The sequence below is a fragment of the Xyrauchen texanus genome, chromosome 14 (assembly GCF_025860055.1).
Source record: "Xyrauchen texanus isolate HMW12.3.18 chromosome 14, RBS_HiC_50CHRs, whole genome shotgun sequence".
Lineage (NCBI taxonomy): Eukaryota > Metazoa > Chordata > Actinopteri > Cypriniformes > Catostomidae > Xyrauchen > Xyrauchen texanus.
Window position 1 is genome coordinate 47,354,697 of NC_068289.1, and position 20,691 is coordinate 47,375,387.

The 20,691-nt window shown below is 37.5% G+C and overlaps 1 protein-coding gene across 3 annotated transcripts; it reads right to left on the reverse strand.

Moving 5' to 3' along the window:
- Nucleotides 1–6,806: 6,806 nt before the first annotated feature.
- On the reverse strand, nt 6,807–20,169 carry LOC127654917 (signal transducer and activator of transcription 1-like). Of its 3 annotated transcripts, none has more exons than XM_052142473.1 (24): nt 20,065–20,169; nt 19,240–19,367; nt 18,834–18,978; nt 18,619–18,714; nt 18,423–18,512; nt 17,876–17,954; nt 17,551–17,645; nt 16,359–16,510; nt 15,787–15,945; nt 15,467–15,559; nt 15,081–15,140; nt 14,863–14,892; nt 14,623–14,713; nt 14,467–14,505; nt 14,281–14,364; nt 13,582–13,680; nt 13,347–13,488; nt 13,176–13,231; nt 12,778–12,872; nt 11,378–11,517; nt 11,091–11,279; nt 9,054–9,138; nt 8,853–8,925; nt 6,807–8,709 (listed from the first exon to the last, which is right to left on the reverse strand). In XM_052142473.1, exons 2-23 carry the CDS (start codon nt 19,365–19,367, stop codon nt 8,895–8,897), a joined length of 2,178 nt encoding a protein of 725 aa, XP_051998433.1. In that variant the 5' UTR covers nt 20,065–20,169; the 3' UTR covers nt 6,807–8,709; nt 8,853–8,894. The 3 variants fall into 3 exon arrangements, with proteins under 3 accessions (XP_051998433.1, XP_051998434.1, XP_051998432.1); XM_052142474.1 differs by having other exon boundaries at nt 8,848–8,925; XM_052142472.1 differs by having other exon boundaries at nt 6,807–8,925.
- Between the last annotated feature and the right edge of the window lie 522 nt (nt 20,170–20,691).

Genomic DNA, 20,691 nt, shown 5'->3' on the forward strand with positions numbered 1-20,691 from the left:
TTGAACATTTTGAAAATTGTAATAAAGGCGAAATGAAATAAAATCATGAATAAGCTTCTCTGTATCCTTGAAACTCAAGACATTTCTCACCTTAGAAATGCTCTTTAACTGCTAAAAACAATGTTAAACTAACTTCCTGATGTGATATACAAAATTTTAATTTGTATCAAAATAGGCTCCCAAATTTAGTTCCACCTGCTGATTAATTGGGACAACCTGTCTAATTGCTGACTCAGTCTGACTTTTTTTAGAATCATTATTTATATCTCCTATACACTCTTAAAGAACATTTAAATTAGTCAGATCATTACGATTCAATGACAAATACAATTGCAGGTCATCTGCATAGCAATGAAAATTAATGTTGTATATTCGAATCACAGAACAAAGTAGTAACATACAGTATATAGTGAAAACAATATTGACCCTATCAGTTATCCTTGCGGAACATCACAGTTTATTGTTGAAGAGGAGGACATCTCATTTTCAACAGAAAATACATATTTCCTATTCATCAAGTAGAAAACAAACCAGTCTAAATCCACCCGATATTCCCACCAATCTCTTCAATATTTCAATTAAAACTGAAGGATCAACTGCATCAAATGCTGCTCTTAAATCAAGCAACACTAAAACGGATCACTCTCCAGCATCCTTCGCCATCAGTAAGGCATTAGCCACCCTAGAATACAGTTTATGTATTGTGGTGTTCTCTTTAACCTTACTGAAATTTCTTTAAAATATTGTTATTCTTTACTACCTCCAACAGTTGCTTAGCTACTACTTTCTTTATTATTTTTAAGATGAAAGATAATTTTGAGATTAGTCCATAGTTATTTGCAACCAAAGGATCTAATGAGGGCTTCTTTAGAAGCAGTTTAATTATTGAAGACTTTAACTCCTCTGGGACACATCCTGACACGAGTGAGCTATTTACTATAGACAACAAAGAATGGCCTAAAGTCCCAATAACTTCCTTGAAAAGTCTTAAATGAACAACATTTGTATGTCAACTAGATGTATGGCAGCAGGGGCATGGTTGAGCATTTGTCCGGAGAGAGAAAGCGGTAAGGGTGCACATGCCTGAGTGCTTTAATGTCTAACACCTGTTTCTGATTGCAGTAAGCACTGGAGAGAGCAATATAAGGAGGAACCACTCCAGAGAGAGAGAGCTACCACACACACACACACACACACACGCGCGCGCACGCGCACACGCGCAGAGACTGTGTCAAGCTGTGTACGCTGAAAAGTGTGAAAATAGAGTCTGAAAAGTTATTTTGAGTTTTTGTCTGATTAAAGACCTAATTTACCTTTTTGAGTTAAAGTCCCATGTTTCCTGTTTCCTCCTTTCCCACCCAACGAACTCCTTCCCAAGATGGTTTCAACTGATGTACAATTTTATATAGATCCTGCTCTGAAATAGGTGAGAAAGAATCCAACAAACTCCCCCTACATCCTGAATTTTCCATACATGGAGAAATAATTGATGTTAGATATCATCTTGGGTTACTTAACTGTAACCCCTGTTCCCTGATAAAAGCGGAACGAGATGGGAAACGTCTTTAGGAGTGACCAGCTGTGAATATGTGTGCAACACGTCAATGAAATTGACTAATTTATAGCCTCTGCTGGTGACATCATAGGATGCACCTGTAACAGGGCTATAAATAGATGCGTCACAGGTGCATCGTCAGGTATTTTGTCTGAAGAGCAGTCCTGGGGCATGGGAACGAGAATACCCACGGACTATTGCTCAGTCCCATGAAGGGATCCTGGTCCTAGCAGGAGATCTCAATCGCATGGCTCCATGAACGAAGCTAGCGAGCAGAGGATGTTTCCCCAACGGCATCCCGTCAATCAAGGCGTGGCAAGCTGATAGAGCGGCCACATAAACCCTGAGAGTGGCGGCGCATGTGCCTGCTGATAATTTTTCCTGAAGAAAGTCCAGAACTGAAGCAATCTGGCATTATGTGACTGGATATAACTGGATCTGCATTATGTGCACTGTGCCATCTTTCAAAGACACCCCATTTAGAACGGTCACTTAGAATGGTCTCGATAACTTCAGGTGAAAGCCCAGTGTCCCTCAGTTGGTACCCTTCAGGGGCCAAACATGAAGGTTCCACAGCTTGGGCTGGGGATGAAATATTGTCCCCTGGGCCTGAGACAGAAGGTCCCTCCTGTCCGGAATCGTCCAAGGCGAACCATCGAGGAGAGACATTATCTCCGAGAACCATACCCTGTTTGTCCAACGCAGCGCTATCAGTAAGAGGCAGGACCCTTGCTGGCAAACTCTGGCCAAGACTCCCGGGAGCAGAGAAACTGGAGGAAACGCATACAGGCGCATTCAAGCCATGTATGTGCCATCGCGTCTAGACCCAGGGGGGCTGGGTGACTCAGAGAGAAGTAGAGGGGCATTGCGCTGTCTGTTGGGAGGCGAAGAGGTCCACTTCTGCTCTGTAAAATCTCAAACATAACATAGCAGTTATTGAGGTAGCAGCCAGGTATAAAGTGACAATGAATTAAAGTGCAACTCTGGACATGTGCAAAAGTTGGATGGTGTACATGTGTGAGTATGTTTCAGTCCAGTCTCTAAGTATTGAGGAGTCTGATGGCTTGGGGGATGAAGCTGTTACACAGTCTGGCCATGAGGGCCTGAATGCTTTGGTACCTCTTGCCAGACTGCAGGAGGGTGAAGAGTTTGTGTGAGGGGTGTGTGGGGACATCCACTATGCTGGTTGCTTTGCAGATGCAGCGTTTTGTGTAAATGTCTTTGATGGACGGGAAGAGAGAACCCGATGATCTTCTCAGCTGTCCTCACTATCCTCTGCAGTGCTTTGCGGTCCAAAACGGTGCAAATCCCAAACCAGGCAGTGATGCAGCTGCTCAGGATGCTCTCAATAGTCCTCATATAGAATGTAGTGAAGGTGGGGGGTGGGAGATGTGCTTCCCTCAGACTTCGAAGAAAGTAGAGACGCCGCTGGGCTTTCTTGGTAATAGAGCTGGTGTTGAGGGACCAGGTGAGGTTCTCTGCCAAGTGAACACAAAGGAATGGTCACACTGTGCTCTTCTGCCAGGAATGTTGTCTGGTCCAGCAGCCTTCCGTGGGTTGACTCTACGTAGAGTTGTTCTCACATCAGCCATGGTAAGACAGAGTACCTGGTCATTGGTCTTCCTCGATACCACATCATTCTGCACCTCAAACCGAGCGTAGAAGTTGTTCAGCGCATCTGGAAGGGAGGCATCTTTGTCACAGGCAACTGATGTTGTCCTGTTGTTGGTGATGGCCTGGATGCCCTGCCACATGCGCCGCGTGTCACAGCTATCCTGGAAGTGAGTGTGGATTCTCTGGGCGTGTGCGCGCTTTGCCACTCTCATGACCCGGGACAGTTTGGCCCTCGCTGTTCTTAGGGCCACCTTGTTGCCTGCTCTGAAGGCGGAGTCTCGGGTCCTCAGCAGCGCATAAACCTCCGCAGTCATCCACGGCTTCTGGTTGGAGCGTGTGGTAATGGTCTTGGAGAAAGTGACATCATCAATGCACTTACTGATGTAGCTGATCACTGATGCTGTGTATTCCTCCAAGTTGCAGCCTCCCTGAACATGTGCCAGTCAGCATACTCAAAACAGTCCTGAAAAGCAGAGATGGCTCCTGCTGCCCAGGTTTTCGCTTGCTTCTGAAGCGGTTTTGTGCACCTGATGAGTGGTCTGTATGCTGGAATTAGCATAACAGAGATGTGATCTGAGTAGCCGAGGTGGCGGCGGGGCTCTGGACAGTATGTGACTGGGATGTTTGTGTAAACAAGATCTAGCGTGTTTGACCCTCTCATTGGTAAGTCCACATACTGATGGAATTTATGGAGATTTTTTTCTGGGATTTTGTTTTTTTAATCTCTCCTGAAATTTGTGTTTGGTTTCTTGTATGTTAAGACAGTTTTTTTTTTTCAGTGTATATTCACAGTCCTATGTGGCAGGGCGGAGGGTGGGGCCGGGTCATGATCCTACACACCCGGTCCCGTATTAGGCTAATCAAGCCTCCGAGAGGGATAAAGGTCGACTGCAGAGGATCGTGCGGGAGAGAGAGATCATTTACGTACATGTCCGTCATGTGTGTGCTTGTGTCCTTGTATTAAGTTTACCAATTAAACTATTATTTATATTGACAAGCCGGTTCTCGCCTCCTCCTTTCCATTGATCCCATTACACTGGTGCCGAAATCCGGGAAGGAGGAGCGATACGCCGTAGTAGAGTTCTTGCCACTACCATCCACCCCAATGGAGCTGCCGCGGCCATCTGCCGGTGGATGAGGAGCCCAGCCACCTGGAAGCGGACGACGGCCGCCGACCGCGAGGGGAGAAGAGGCTCCCAACCGACCGCCTGGAGCGGTCAGGGCCGCTGCGGAGGAGTTCCCTACCAGCCGCTAAAACGCGCCGGGGTTTGAGACCGCCGACCGCAAGCGGGGAGGGGCTCGCTGCCGACTGCCTGTAGCGGGAGAACCGCAGCCAGGGGCAGGGGAGACCCCTTCTGTTCCCCGAGAACGTGGCAGGGCATTTTGTCCGCCAGGGGCTAGAGGTCTGCCTCTGATCCGCCCGGAGAGGTGCGGCTGTCGTCCGATAGAGGGTGGAGGAGTGGCCGAGGAACAAGCTGCGGCATATCGGAGAACTGGCGAGTAAGATTTATTTATTTTTTCATCTCTCTCTCCTCTCTCTCTCTCTCACTGCCGCTCTGCGTTGGCCTTTTCCCTCTCTTTTAAATTTTACAGTGTTTTTTGGGGGGGTACTACACTGTTACAGGAAGTACCCCCCCAGTTTAATTATTTTTGTTTCCCTCCCCTTGTCCCCTCCCTTTTCCAGGTAGATGGGGATGACCTGCCGGCAGACGGGGCTTAGGGCACACCCTCCCCCAGGGAAAGGGGGGGGGGTATGTACGTCGTGCTGGGGGCTCCCCAGCCTGAGAGAACGAGGTAGGAATGTGGCATGGCGGAGGGCAGGGCTGGGTCGTGATCCTGCACACCCGGTCCCGTATTAGGCTAAGCAAGCCGAGAGGGATAAAGGTCAACTGCAGAGGATCGTGCGGGAGAGAGAGATCGTTTACGGACATGTCCGTCATATGTGTGTGTTTGTCTTTTAAGTTTGTCATTAAAACTATTATTTATATTGTCAAGCCGGTTCTCGCCTCCTACTTTCCATTGATCCCGTTACATCCTAGTATGTGTTAATGTCTGACTTGCTGTGATACTGAGGCTTAACAGAGGGGAGTTTATTTTTGTATTTTAATAAATTAATTTTTTTAGTATAGTTTTACTTTTTGGGTTGTCATTTGCTTTAAGAGTGTTTATGCACTGATTTGATGTGTGATTTTAGTCCTTTCTTTTAGTTTCTTCTAGACTGTAGGTATTTAATTGGTAAACTGTCAAATGGTAAAATTTTTTAGAAGCTTTTAGTGGAATTAATTTGTGAAATAACTTTTAATGTTTGGAAGTCAACTCTCTGCCTTTTAATCCAATCTGAACTAGCAGGGTCCTTCATATTATTGTAAAAGCATTTGGTTTAAAACTTTTGGGGGAAGTTTCACTAATTTCCTGGGTGGTAAAATGACCTAGGTGGCGTAGTCCGCTTTCTTTATCCCTTTAGCCAAAGGTTACACATGTTATACTAATATAAAAACAAATTATGATATTTGCTAGAGGTAGCCTAAATGCTTTCGGAAACTATAACTACAATAATATCATGCACTAAGGAAAGTGGCAACCGGCAACTTGTTACCTCAAGGATATATTTCTGCTTGATTTAACCCATAAAAATGTGTAAACTGATTTGTCAGGTTAATTTGGTCAGAATAAATTACATTTTTGATCGGAATTCAAAAGGTAATTAATGTTACATCATGAAGCACATTTTTAAGTATACCTCAGAAAAAATGGGGCCATGGGGGGGACCATGCTCCTGTCCTTAGGTATTCTTAAAATATCCTGATCTTGCGACATATCTTGCTATTTTTCCAACATTGATTAAAACACGTTTTTAAAAACATATGTTTAGAACAGTGTTTTGGGTAAAAAAAAAAAGAAGAAGAATATTCTAAAAATTGTAACTGGGTTACTTTTCTGAGTAACCCATACTTCAAAGAAAAAGTAATCAAAGTGCAAATTACTTTTAAGTTGCATTATATAACATTTGGTTGCACTTTATTTTACAGTATGTGTACTTCCAGAATACTTTCAGTGTACTTGCCCAAGAAAGTACTGGGTAATATTAGGTAACTACATTTACTTAATATGGGTTAGGGTTAGTACCTAGTAATTACTACAGTTGTTGTAATTATATGCTATGTAAATGTAGAACAGTACTCTAAAAAAAAAAAAAAAGAAGTGCTACCACCAGGTGTGCTGAGTGACTCCAGCCAGGTCTCCTAAGCAACCAAATTGGCCCAGTTGCTAGGGAGGGTAGAGACACATGGGGTGACATCCTCATGATCGCTATAATGTGGTTCTCACTCTAGGTAGGGTGCGTGGTAAGTTGTGCGTGGATGGCATGAAGCCTCCACATGCGGTAACGTGCTCAACAATCCACATGATAGCATGCCCGGATTGATGTCTCAGATGTGGAGGCAACTGGGATTCGTCCTCCACCACCTGGATTGAGGCAAGTCACTATGTCACAATGAGGACTTGGAGTGAATTGGGAATTCCAAATTGGGTAGAAAAAGAGGAGAATTTTACTGTCTCTAGAAATCTGAAGTACATTTCTTTGGCTTGTCTATTTAAAAATAAATTGCAGTACACCATGAACCATTTGTTAACTCACTTATATTTGATTTCAAAACACTGGAGACAAGGATGAGAAGTAGACAATTGGATGGATGAAAAAGAAGACCTGATATTGAAGAACTTGCAAACTAAATTATTACAAACCATTTAATAGTCTTGGCACTTCACATTATGTAACACTGTCCAATGTTTAAGAATATATTCAAATTTGGATTTGAAACAGGATCTCTGACTGTACAATGCAGTTGGTATGTGTATATACTGTACATATACAAATGTTTTAATGTGCAATAATAAATACTTGCTTCTCAAGATGGAAGTTTTAATCAAACAATTGACTGCACAGAAGCAGAATTTCAGAGTTTTTGAATGGATCCACTATTGCAGTACACAAATTCAGAAAAAAAACAATGATTCAAGTGGTAACACTTTATAACAAGTTTTGAGTTATTTCATTAGGTATCAAGAACTAACAACGAACAATATAGCCAGTTAATAAAAAATACAAATGTTCATTGTGTTTTAATGTTAAAATAACATTAGTTTTAAATATGATTTTAACATTTGATTTAAAAAATATATATATATTATGTTGAAATTAACATTAACCAAGATTAATAAATGCTGTAAAAGTGCTGTTCATTGTTAGTTCATGTTACAGTTACTAATGTTATTAACTAGTGTTAACAAATGGAACCTTATTGTAAAGCAGGGGTATTCAATTGAAGTTCCCAGAGGGCCGGTCTCATCATTTCCGTCCCACCAAATGTCTGGACAATAATAACTTTCGTAACCATTCTATTGACAATGTGTATCAAATGCAACATTTTTTGGAATAGTTATTTATATTTTTTATGTTGGCAGCAATAGTATTTTGTAAAAAAATAAAAAATCATAAACAGTCAAAAAGTGTCTTATAACTGGGCAAGAATGAGGACATTGGGGGCCCAAAGACAACCAAAGTACTGGGCTATGGGGGATCTTCTACTACTATACATATATATATACACATATTCAGATACCTATGGGGGTATATGAGGCCTTGTGACTGAGGAATATTGTATGGGGGTTCAAGGGTAACCTCTGAGAGAAAATGTAGGTAATGTAAAATTCTTACTGAACCATTTTTATATTTTCCTTAAAATGAGAATCTACCAAAAATAAACAAACAATGCACATCTAAATAGTGCAGTTTAAAATACTGTTTGCTATAGTTAAGTATAAATGGGCTGACTATCAAAGATGATGGAAATGTTTTTCATCATAAGCAGAGAACTCATCATTTTAAAGTTTTGGTTGTCTTTTTTGCCATCCTTTTAAACAAAAATCTTTTTGGGTCACACTTTATATTAGGTGGCCTTAACTCCTATGTACTAACATTAATAAGACTATGTATTTACTGTGTAACTACATATTGTACAGCAAAATTCCCACATTTGCTGCTACTGTGTCTATGGTATGGGTAGGTTTAGGATTAGTGGTTAGAGTTAGGTTTTGGGGTAAGGTTAGGGTTAGGGGTAAAGTTAACATTGTAACTACAAATGTAATTTAAAGCAAGTAATTTAAATGTAATTACAATGCAACAACATGCATGTACATAATAAGTCAATTGTATCACATGTGTAATATCTAGTAGTTAAAGTTACCTAATATAAAGTGGGTCCTCTTTTTGTTTATTTATCAGTAGGCTCGAAACATGTTGATTAATAAAGTTAATTCTAGATGGGGGAAAACAATCATTTAAAGTCTAAAGTCTTATTTTTAAGGACATGCAGAGTTTTTAACCATATTTTTACATTTTAATATAAACAACAAACAAATAACATAAGATTAAATAGTTTTAACAGTAAATATATTCTGTACTTTAACAGTGAGAATCATGGCTCCTCCTCAGACAGGTGGAGAATAGAGCTGTAATCCTAATATGGTACAAAGGGTACCTGGGTAAAGATTTTGGATATCATCAGTCATGTCTATTGTACATTAGTGTGATCTATGTATGACATACAGTATTTTTAGAACAGGATCATTGTCCTTTGGATTAAAATGAGATTGCTCGTGGAATAAGGTGCACATACTGTACCAGTGTGTCCAACACGTGTCCAACACGTGTCCTTGATGTGTTTTAGGACTGGCTTGGGAGCCTTGATCCAGGACTAAGAAATGTAAATAAATAAATTTGACAAATGCATTTCCATGATATTAACAATTTTTGCTGATATTGCTCAATTTACTGCTATGCATGCATGTGGTTGTCATAAAATAAGGAAGAGTAATTGCTTACACTACTGTCACTGGAATCATACGCCTGCCCAAATACGGTTCAACAGTAAGGTTGCTGATTCTGTCTACATCCATATCATCTTGATCTGAGGAATACAATAACATTAACGCATTAATGTCCAGATTTCCCAGAGATGCTTCCTTTTTTGGGGAGGATTTAATTTGCACTTTTAAAAGGATTTGCATCTTAAAACAAACATATTGTGCAGCACTTTTGCAAATTTTAAGTGCATTTTTTTATGAAAATGTGAAATGGCAAATTCAGTAACTGGTGGGCACATATCTGTATTTTCGTATGTTTCTTTGTCATTATGATATTTTAGTTTATTTCTTTTTCTTTTTTTTTGCTGCGGGTTTTAACTGATCAACTTTATCTAAAATAGTTTTACAGAAAATTTTGAAAATATTAACATTTCCATATGGCAACTCTGTACCACAATTGAATTGCACTAATGCATTTTCTCATTGGGAATTGTTTTAGATAGTGGCATTAATTATATTATTAATTTATTAATATCATAATACTGTATATGCATTTATACATTAATAACAAAATAATGAGCTGTCTAAAAAGCTAGGCTTTATTGACAGATGCATATTTTAATGAATAAAACAATACTTAATTCAAGAGGAAATTGATAATTTTCAAGAAAACCTAGTTTTTGAACAATTCTCTCTCGCTCACTTTTTTATTATTAGAGCTATTTTATGTAAAACAAATATTCAAATGTTAGAACATGAAGCATGCCATACATAGATGTAGAAAATCCCATATAAAACCAATGGAAAGATAGAGATAATAGATTTGTCGACCAGTCACTGAAGTTGTCATGTCAAAATCCCATCCTGAGATTGTCTACTTGTATGCTAGTTGTTTTAAAAACATTTATAGTCACCACAAAAATATTTACAGATGGTAAAAGAGGTAGAGTTTTCGGCAATTGCCTGCAGGCTTAAAGAGAAAGTTCACCCAAAACTAAAAATGCTCTCATCATTTACCCACCCTCATGCCATCCCAGATGAGTATGACTTTCTTTCTTCTACTGTACACAAATTAAGATTTTAGAAGAAAATTCCAGCTCTGTAGGTCCTCACAATGCAAGTGAATGGGTACCAAAACATTGAATCTCCAAAAAGCATATAAAGGCAGCTTAAAAGTAATACATAATTCTCCATTGGTTTACTTCTAAAGCAATCCATTGGTTTTGGATAAAAACAGACCAACATTTTTCTCACTATAAATTTTGACATCAGCAGTCTCCTTGGCAATCATTATTTCAAGCTCAATTACTCTTCCTAGCTCCATCTAGCGCTATGCGCATGTGTCAATTACTAGAGTGTGTAGTCGTGCTTGAAATCATGATTGTGCATAGAGACTGCAATTGCAAAATGTACAGTGAAAAAAAGTTATTTTTAGGTCTGTTCTCACCCAAAACCAACTGGATCGCTTCAGACGACATTGATTAAACCACTGGAGTCTTATGGATTACTTTTATTGGTCACTATTCACTTGCATTTTCATACAAACAGAGCTGAGATTTTCTTCTAAAAAATCTTCTTTTGTGTGTTCTGCCAGTCATTCACATCTGGGATGGCAGTAAGGTGAGTAAACAATGAGAGATTTTTCATTTTGGAGTGAACTATCCATTTAAATGAGTTAACTCCCCAATTTTAAATGTTCTGATTTTATGTCAATACAAACAGTATATCCAACATATAAGAATATTATCTAATCACAGACGGAAAAGTACCAGCAATGTGGTGCACTGAAATTTTAATGTGATGAATTGTAATATACTGCATACTACATTTTCTGTTGTACTCATACGATATACATCATACTCTTTTGGAACAAGATGTAGGCCTACTTATAGAACTTCTGTTTAAGTTTTAAACTTTTGTTTTGTTTACTTGCAAGTAAGTTCAAGTGAACAAATGAACTGTCAGATCAACAAACAAAATGGTTTATCTACTGAGTGTATAAAATAATAAAAGAGTAATAAATAAATAAAATAATACAATGTAAAAGAGTATGTACCATCAGAGGGGCTTGTATAGTAATGACCAAAGGCGACGTCCCTTGGGATGTCTGGATAAAGGTAGATGAGGGGGTTTACTGGAACTTTCTCTGCAGCGGTGAGGTGATAGTCACGGATGACATGCGGTAAAGAGATGTTCACCAGCTCTGACCTAGTGTAGGGCTTCACCGAATGCATCACTGGCGTACCTGTATTTCACGCACATTATAGCACTAGTACGGGACACACCAAGATATTGTTTTTGTGTTTCTTTTCGTACAATATTTTAATTTAAAACAACACGCACCATCCTGTGAGTGCTCCACCCATGTGATGGTGATTCCTCCATCTCGACAGGTTTCACTGAAGCGCAGAAGGAAAGTGCCTGGGAGTGTGTCTCTTAGCAAAGCCTTTTCTCTCTCTTTACTCAAAAAACCCATAATGTACCTGAATATGTGTAAGAAAGAGAGTGAAAACCTTAAAGCATTTCCTGTTTGATAAAAATTATTAACGAAATTCATAATAATTTGTGGTATTACAACACTGTAAATCTTAATACAGAATGTCTCATGTGACCTTAAAAATCAAAATGAAATGGCAAGGTTTTGAAAAGACTGCATTGCTTAATACAACAGTAGACTAATTAATGCACAAATAGCTATTTGGCTATTGGTTAACATTAAAGGGTAAGTTCACCCAAAAATGAAACTTCTCTCATTATTTACTCACCCTCATGCCATCTCAGATGTGTATGACTTTCATTGTTCTACAGAACACAAACAAAGATTTATTTATTTTTTTAAATATCTCTGCTTTGTAGGTCCATACAATGCAAGTGAATGGTGACCAGAACTTTGAAGCTCTGTCACATAAAGGCAGCATAAAATTAATCCATATGACTCAAGTGGTTAAATCTATGTCTTCTGAAGCAATGCAGTCACTTTAAGTGAGAAACAGATTAATATTTAATTTTTTTTACTATAAATCTCAGAATGTGAAAGTGAAGATTTATAGTAAAAAAGGACTTAAATATTGATCTGTTTCTTACTCACACCTACTATCACTTCTGACATCATAGCTTTAACAACATGAGTCATAAAGATTACTTTTATGCTGCCTTTAGATGCTTTTTGGAGCTTCAAAGTGCTGATCACCATTCACTTGCATTGAATGGACCTACAGAGCTGAAATATTCTTCTAAAAATCTTAGTTAGTGTTCAGCAGAAGAAAGAAAGTCATACACATCTGGGATGGCATGAGGGTAAGTAAATAATAAGCTAATTTTAATTTGTGAGCGAATTATCCCTTTAAAAAATCTACGTTTAGGACACCTCAACTGGATGATAAAAAAGATGATAGTTTTGATAAAAGATCACAGAGACGTTTTTTCACTGGAATAATGTGCACCTATGAACAATCCCACAATAAGACCACAGACTTGTGATAAGAAAGTGAATAGGGTCTGTTTTGATTTCATTCTGACTTTAAAATTGGAATCTGCTCATTTAAAATTAGTTAAATGTATTTTCTATTTATTTAAAAAAAAAGAAAAATAGCATTTCAAGGAAACTTATTTTCAGACTTATCTATACAATGAAAAAACTTCAGCTGATCTACACATCTAAAATGGAAACGGATTCTAATAAACTGTAGCAGATAGATATTACACCTCATTTGTTCCTTTGTCTGTAATTGTGGCTTACTTACCCATCATTCCAAATGCTGAGCAAGTGTCTTTTAATAAGGTCCAAAATTCCATCTATCCACTGCCAGAATGGTACACCTCTCTCATTGGCTGATGTCTAAGTGAAGACACATATTATTAATTATTATCGCACTATTCTAACTAAAGAATATGCTATGGGAGTATCTTGTCATTCATGCAAGTTATTTCACATCTTATTGCATCACATATTGTATTCAATGAGTGTTGCGTAACGAGGGCCTGACTGTTTTGATAACCATATTTCTGTCTGATCTTTGTGGTATGGTTTCAACCAGTAAATCATGTAATGACAGCAACAAAAAAAAAACAGAAGTGTGTTTTTAAAACGAAAGGAAAAGTAACTTTCCTGTCTTTGTTTCAGGCATTTCTATAAACCCACCTTGCAAAATGTATTCCAAGAGATAAGTCCCTCAGGGTCACCTTGGGCTTCACAACCTAAATACAGATGTGAAATCTAAAACAACATTTTTAAACGGATCTATGCATTTACAGTAACTATGAACAATTAATCTGGCCCGTTTCTAGTGGTGATATAGGAAGAAAATCTCACCGAGAAGTTTGTCTGACAGCATTCTGAGCTGCTCAGAGTTCAGCACACGTTTGGTGACAGAAGAAAACTGCCAACTGATCACCTTTGAAAGAAGCCCCCATTTCACCAGTGGTGGATTCAAGAAGAATGCCAGATTATGAGACTGAGACAGTGAGAGGCAGAATGGAAACATCAATGGAGGACAAAAAAAAAAAAAAAAGAAAAACAATACAACAATGATGGAAAGCAGCCTTACTTGAGGTTCACAGCAAAGCATGTTGTACCACAGGATGGAGGCCCAAGAGGTCGGCAATTGATTCACATGGGAGATCACCACGATAGGCAGTGATGTGATCTGTTTAAACACAATGAAAGGTTGTTAGTAAAACGTAGTTAAATGCAATAGATATTAGGATTTTGTGCCATTCAGAATTTGATTGAATTGGATAGGGATTATGGTTAGGGGTAAAGTTAACAGTTAAACATTAGATGTAAATGTAAATACATGTAGGTACATAATAAGTACATTATATTAAATGCTTAAGCACATAGTAGTTAAAGGCACCTAATATAAAGTGGGTCCATGCATTTCGATAAAAATGTACTCATACTCCCAGCATATGTCTATATTGAGTTTATGGGCTGTGGTGGAAGAATACGTTTTCAAAAAGGAGGCAAACAACATGAAGCAGGGTTACAAAATGACGTTAATGGTTGCTAAACCTACAGCATTTGCTAAATTTCTTTCAAATGCAATTCAGTAATTTCCTCTTCTTGTCATTTTTAAATTTCAAGTCAACATCCTGTGGGGTGTGGCTAATTCAATTCAAATTCCAACGACCCCTAACTTTCAATGGATTGAAAGGGAGCTAATTTAGAAATTTTGGCCAACCCTGACTGGTATGGTAGTTTCCAATTGAAATATCAGATTTCTCTACAAAATGAGTCACTTTACCGATAAATCAATAGATAGTTCTGGCTGAACAAGCTGAGTATCAAAGCTAATTAAATGCAGCTCTTCAGAAATGATGAGGGAAGTCTGTAACAAAAGAGAAAAAAACAAAACATTTTAATACCAACAAAGGATTATTTTAGTTATTTAGACTTTTATGTGACTTAGTTACAATTTCTGTAACCCTACCTCATTAATTCTGTTGCTAGTTCTCATTTCTTTTAATTGCTGTGGAAATCAGAGGGAAAGAAGTAACATTCAGTTTCTATTTAGCCATTGTCATGCATTCATAATGTGCTGTCAGTTCTGTCTTATCTATTTTGTTCTACATTTTTCACGTCATACCAAATGACGGAATTCTGCTGCTAGGCTTCCACTGGATTCCTCCAAGTTCATAACTTTAGATGCCGTCCCTAAAATGTTGAATTTACGGGATCTAGGAACAACAAACAACTGCATCACTTGATGCATGATGACCTGCATAAAATGCTTAAAGGCCCTATGTAATGAACTAACTCATAACATCATATTATTGTAATTAATAATACATTTGTGCCTGTAGTTTCAATGTCAAATGTGACCTACCCCTTCACCGTGTCCCTCTCTGTTAAATCTCTACAGGAGGAAAAAAGCATATGAATACATGTAGATAGATAGATAGATAGATAGATAGATAGATAGATAGATAGATAGATAGATAGATAGATAGATAGATAGATAGATAGATAGATAGATAGATAGATAGATAGATAGATAGATAGATAGATAGATAGATAGATAGATAGATAGATAGATTTACTTACTTGTCAATGGAGGCTTTTACTTTGAGCTGACAGTTCAGTTCAGGCAGTTTGACTAGTGATCTATGAAATAATGGAAGATTAAATTCAGTTGGTTTTACCTGAATATATATATTAAAAAACATTTATTTATTTATACATGTAGAGGACATGTATAATTAATGACTAATTATCACTACAGGATGCATTGCTGCTAAATGTGTAGCACTTAGGAACACATTCAACACACAAAGACAGAAATCGGAAAGCATTTGCACAGTGTCAGCAAAGGCACTAAACATCACATTTTAAATATCTGGAGCATTTTTGCTCCAAGTCTTGGTTAATTTCTGACACTGCATTATAGTGTCTGTGGAAAACCCAGTGACTGCAACTTCAAAACAACCTACCTGATCTTAACTGTGAATTGCACTCCTGTTTTTATTACCAAGGGTCTCTGTGGGTGTGTGGGCATGCATGGCTGTCTCTCCACCACAAGTGAACTGAAAGACACACCACAACTGCTTTCATCCTGTTTAAGTCTATGATCTATCAGATGTGATGTAAGCCACAAATTATAATCATAATTCCTATGTAAACCTTTGACCCCAAAATGCTCCAACTCTTATCAACATTGCCAGAAAAAACAACTCTTTCTCTTTATACTAAAAGTGCTCTGAATATAAATGCAAAATGTAAAGGATGGAATGGTTTGTGTCGTATATCACACTTCAAAATGATGTTTTTGAAGAGTGAAAGGGCCTGATCTTCCAGCTGGCTCTTGCCCAGAGTTAGGGGGTCATTGTCATAGGTGAATTTCTGCACGAGTTCTTGCACTTTCTTCAGCTGCTGACGGATTTGTTGCAAACATTCTGCCACCACGGTGAACCTGCACAATTCATGCATTAGCCAATTAATATGATAATTAGCTGTGGCATACACACATACACAGTGTCTCCATCAGTGTCATGGACAGCACCAAAACAAACACTGAACAATGTCCACATATACACATTTGCAATAAAATAAAACTCTTCTTAGAGCTTAATCCCTTTCTATACACACAGAGTTTGGTTATTTAAAGCAGAAATGTGTACATTTTCTGTGATGAAACAATTTCTCCAATCCCAGCTTAATATGCAAAACAACAATAGCTAATAGTAACTGATAGCAATAACTATCAAAGTATCAGCCACACTTTAAAATAGTTTGTAGTTTTTATTAGCTTTGTAAGAGTTGGATGATAATTCTCTTTATTGCATCTGTTATGGTTCATAAACAGCACTGCCTAGAGGTTCTCACCAGCTCTGCAGTTGGTCCAGGCAAGCGTTGGGAGGCCCTCCAATACAAGCCATCTGTTGCCGTTGCTTCCACTCAGGTACCTCATCTGATATGAGTCTGAGCTGGATCTGCTCTGCTAGCATTAGTACATTAGCTATTTCTTTTATCAACACCTGCACACACATACGAACAATGAGGTCAGAAAATACAGCGGCCCCACAAAGTATAATTGACACTTAGGCCACACAAAAAAATGCATGAGTGTTATTGTGTTAAATAACTAAAAAAAACAAGTGGGATTTATTTTAATGAAAAATAGCACAAGTACACTTTCCAAGCAAAGCATTTAAAAAAAAAAAAGATGAGTTAATTTTAAGTTATAAATAATACAATAGATATACTAAGAATAATCTTGTTGTCAAATGTCCAAAATGCGTGTGGCTACTCTTCTGGGACACCTGTGAGAACACGTTTTGGCAACAATTTTTCAGCAAGTACTCACTTTTCTCTATGCTCTTGACATCTGAGACATAATCTTGAATTATTTACCAAAGCAAGCTCACAGACAAGTGACCAAATGCCCATTTTGAAGAAATAAGCTGAAATAGATTTTGTGGCAATTTAGGGCTTACAGAAGCAGTGATCGGATCAGACATGCTGTCTTTTTTCACTTTGTGATTCTTTTGATAATCATTGGAACTGTAGTTATGGCAACAAAATGATTTCCTGAGATTCATTCCTAATAACGGGAGCTTTCATTTGATATAAAGTATGACTTGTCTATTTGAGTGTTTTGCTTTTTTTACTTTTATACTTCTTTGATATTTCTATATCATTAGAATAGGGTGGCAGCACACTGGCTCTCTTTTGTGATGGAGGTTTTCAAGTCTTATCTTGTTATTTTATGTAACATAAATGCAAAAGTGACACCCCTGGGCCCACACAAGGACCCAAAGTTAGGTCCACAGAAAGGGGAACTGTTTTCATAAATCCATGAATATGTCATTATACCACTTGCTTTGGTATATTTTATTTTAGAATTACGTGTCAAAATACTTCAAATACTTTTTGGGGCCATTCTATTTGTTCTGTTTAACAAAGTATGGAATTCTGATGAAGAGATATACAGTAAATGCCAAACAGTAAATCTGTGCACCACAGATAGCTATTAATATTCATGTGCTGTGAGCAGGTGTATTCAGTCTTTACGTACCTCTCTTTTTATATTCATCCCAATAAACATTTGTCTAATAACCATTTCTTCCTGCTGGATCTCTTTATTTATCTGGCCATTCATTTCAACCTCCACTGAAAATATAACAACACATTCATGCCAGTTTTGATTTATTGATATTGATTTATTATTATCTAGAATTATTATACACTCCCATGTTTAACTGATTGCATAGAACACATCTGTATATTTTTACATTGATATAATTCAATTCACTGTGATTGTAACCCCAATACTTTAGACCAAAAATGCACCCTGGTACACACCCTGGTTTCCTTACAGTAAAGAATTGCTTAATATTTACCACGACTCTGCAAGGTCTTTCTCTTAAAGTCATACTCATCTTGCACATCCTCCAGAACCTGTATATCCTGTTCTGTTCTCTGGTGAGAGAAATAAAGCGAAAAGAAAAAAAAAATACATTTTGCAGCCTGCTAAAACAAAATGTATTGTATATTTAATATACATCTGTCTTGACATTTAGGTTAGTTCAAAATCAAAAAGGAAATTCTGTTTGATTGTTTTAAGCATTTCTGTGATAAAGATAAAAAAGGACACATCAGCTCCATATGATAATGGTAATGAGGAACAGCATTGAGGCAGTAATATCAAAATTAATATGCTTTTCAAATTGTGAATGTGTAGGTAAGAATGAAGATACTGTATGATTCTGAAAGTATATGGTTCAGGTTGTTCACCTATTACATTCAGTATTTAATTTTTTCATTAAAGCTCTTATGCAGAATTCTGTTTTATTATGTAGATAATAAATATAGGAAATGTACAGAGAAACCATTTCTATTATCTTTTGTCTCCATTCCAAAAGTTAACTATTCAGTAAGATGGTTTACCTGCACGCTCTTCTTCAAATTGTTGACTTTATTGTCCAACTCATTGTGTTGTTCCATCATAAAACCCCCCTGTGATGATTCAGACTGACCCTGAACACAAAATCAGGCGTGTTCTTTACTTGGACCAATGAAAACAGAAGCACTTAGTAAAAACAAAAGGATGCACATCAATGCGTCTCAAATATAAATGTCTTACTTGAGTACTAATTGCAGTTTCCAATATTTTCGTCTCTTCATTCAGAGTGTTGGATATGATCATAGCCATGTGAACAGGATCTTCCTGGAAGTGCTCCTAGTGGGAGACGTTCATTTGCAATGATTGAGCCATATCATTTTTGATCAATGACAACAATCAGATTTTATCTTGAAAGTAATAATGCTAGAAAAACAATGCAGGGAGAAATTGTGCACCTGGAGGTTGCGTTTGATTTTGCGTATATTATGTTGCAACAGGAAGTTGTTGCCCAGGCTGAGACGACTGTAGTGCTCATCTAGTTGGTTTAGGAGATCGTGGAAGAGCAGGGTTGCCAAAGACACATTACTTGCAGCCGATTCCCTGCAACCAACAACAGGATGTTAAATAAATGAGGATTTACAGCAGTGATGCAGAAATTGTCACTGCTGAAATTGTCATGTGCTACAGTGTTATAAAATAAAATACATTTATACATTTATTTATTTATTATAAAATATAATGCATAAATAAAATAAAAAAAAGACATTAATATGAAAGAATTTACAGCAGTGATGCAGAATTAAATTAAATGAAAATAAATTAAATTAAATTATCATCCTGAGTATGCTGAACAAATCTCACCAGTCACGACTCTCAATCCATTGGCTGAGATACTGACGAATCTCCATAGGGAAAGCATCATTATAAAGCTGGTCCACTTGCTCTAAATACAGAGTGTCCATTAGCTGTAGCTGGCGCCACAGTGTCATCTAAAAGGAGATACATGCATTGTAGTATTACACAAGAGCCTTTAAGTACAACATGTCTGTGTTGATTTTTCTCACCCAGGCAATGAGTTACAAATAATTATTAATAAACTATATAAAAATTATTTAAAATAATTATTGCTTAAATAATTTAACTAGTAATAGAAAATATATTTTTGTAAATAAACTAATATTATAATGATTGTACATCTGTGCTGACCCTTTCAAATAATTGCAAATCTGTTCAAGAGGTGATTACCCTAACATGCCCTATGCATATAAATAGGTACTATTCGGTGAGATAAGTTATATTGTAACTGTCTACGGCTGATCAAGAAATAAGAGGGCAGGAATAACCAGCAGACATATATAATCAACACTATGCATACCATAGTTAAATTATTTTCTGTATTGTTAATACAATATTTAACATATCCATTCTTTTCAAACTGTTAAATATCTGAAATATTTCAAGTGACTCTTCTGCACATCTAGCAAACTGCATTCAATGGAATTCTTGTTCAGTTTAATCCATAGCCTTTAACAAAAACAAAAACTATGAGATAATGGATACATAACATATGATCAAACATTTAAGCTATAACAATTAAAACATCATTTAACTGTCAATGCCAACAATCCAGTTGTGATTTCCTAAATGAATCAGTGTTCTGGAACTAAAAACAAAACAGAAAATTACCTTTCAACATGGAATTGGACTCAAGACACAAAAGGCGTATTTCTCAGGCTAAGAAGGAAAGCTACACATAGACTAAACAGTCTCTTCTTCAACTTCAGACTTTTGTTCTCTCCAATGAGCTCAAAAATGGTAAAACGAGCCACTAACGCAGGTTACAGCCCACAATGGCATTCTAGGCCAATAGAAACGATGCGTATACAATATTTAAGTAGCTCAAAGATAACAGCCAATCATCTCTGGGTGCGTATTGTAAACCACGCCCCTTTAGCGAATGGCTGTTCTAGGAAAGTACAGCCCTCCCTTGACCAATGACTCATTGGTAACAGAAGTGAAACTAATGAAACGACAGAAGCTGATGCGAATCATGGAGCACAAAGCATGCAATAATAAAATCCAGTTTGGCAAGGTTTGATTATGAATATGCGCTAATAAACATTACTTTAAGACTTTCTTTATCAGATAAAAAATAGACAACTCTGTAACAGTATTTAAAGTTATAGTTTACTGGACTGTGTTACGGTGTTAGATTCAAGATCAAATGGCCTAGGTAGGCGGCAGAGTGTTCAATGCGAATATGCTTTTGTAGAGGGGGAAAGTGAAACTGATGGAACGGCATCCAGGCAACCA

Bases quoted from the DNA above. Each gene is read 5' to 3' on its own strand.
- LOC127654917 (XM_052142473.1), bottom strand. From the start codon at position 19,367: ATGACACTGTGGCGCCAGCTACAGCTAATGGACACTCTGTATTTAGAG. The intron at 14,714-14,862 runs GTAGGTCACATT...TGTTGTTCCTAG, and splicing joins GAGAGGGACACGGTGAAGGG to ATCCCGTAAATTCAACATTT. The intron at 14,365-14,466 runs GTAGGGTTACAG...CTTTTGTTACAG, and splicing joins CTAGCAACAGAATTAATGAG to ACTTCCCTCATCATTTCTGA.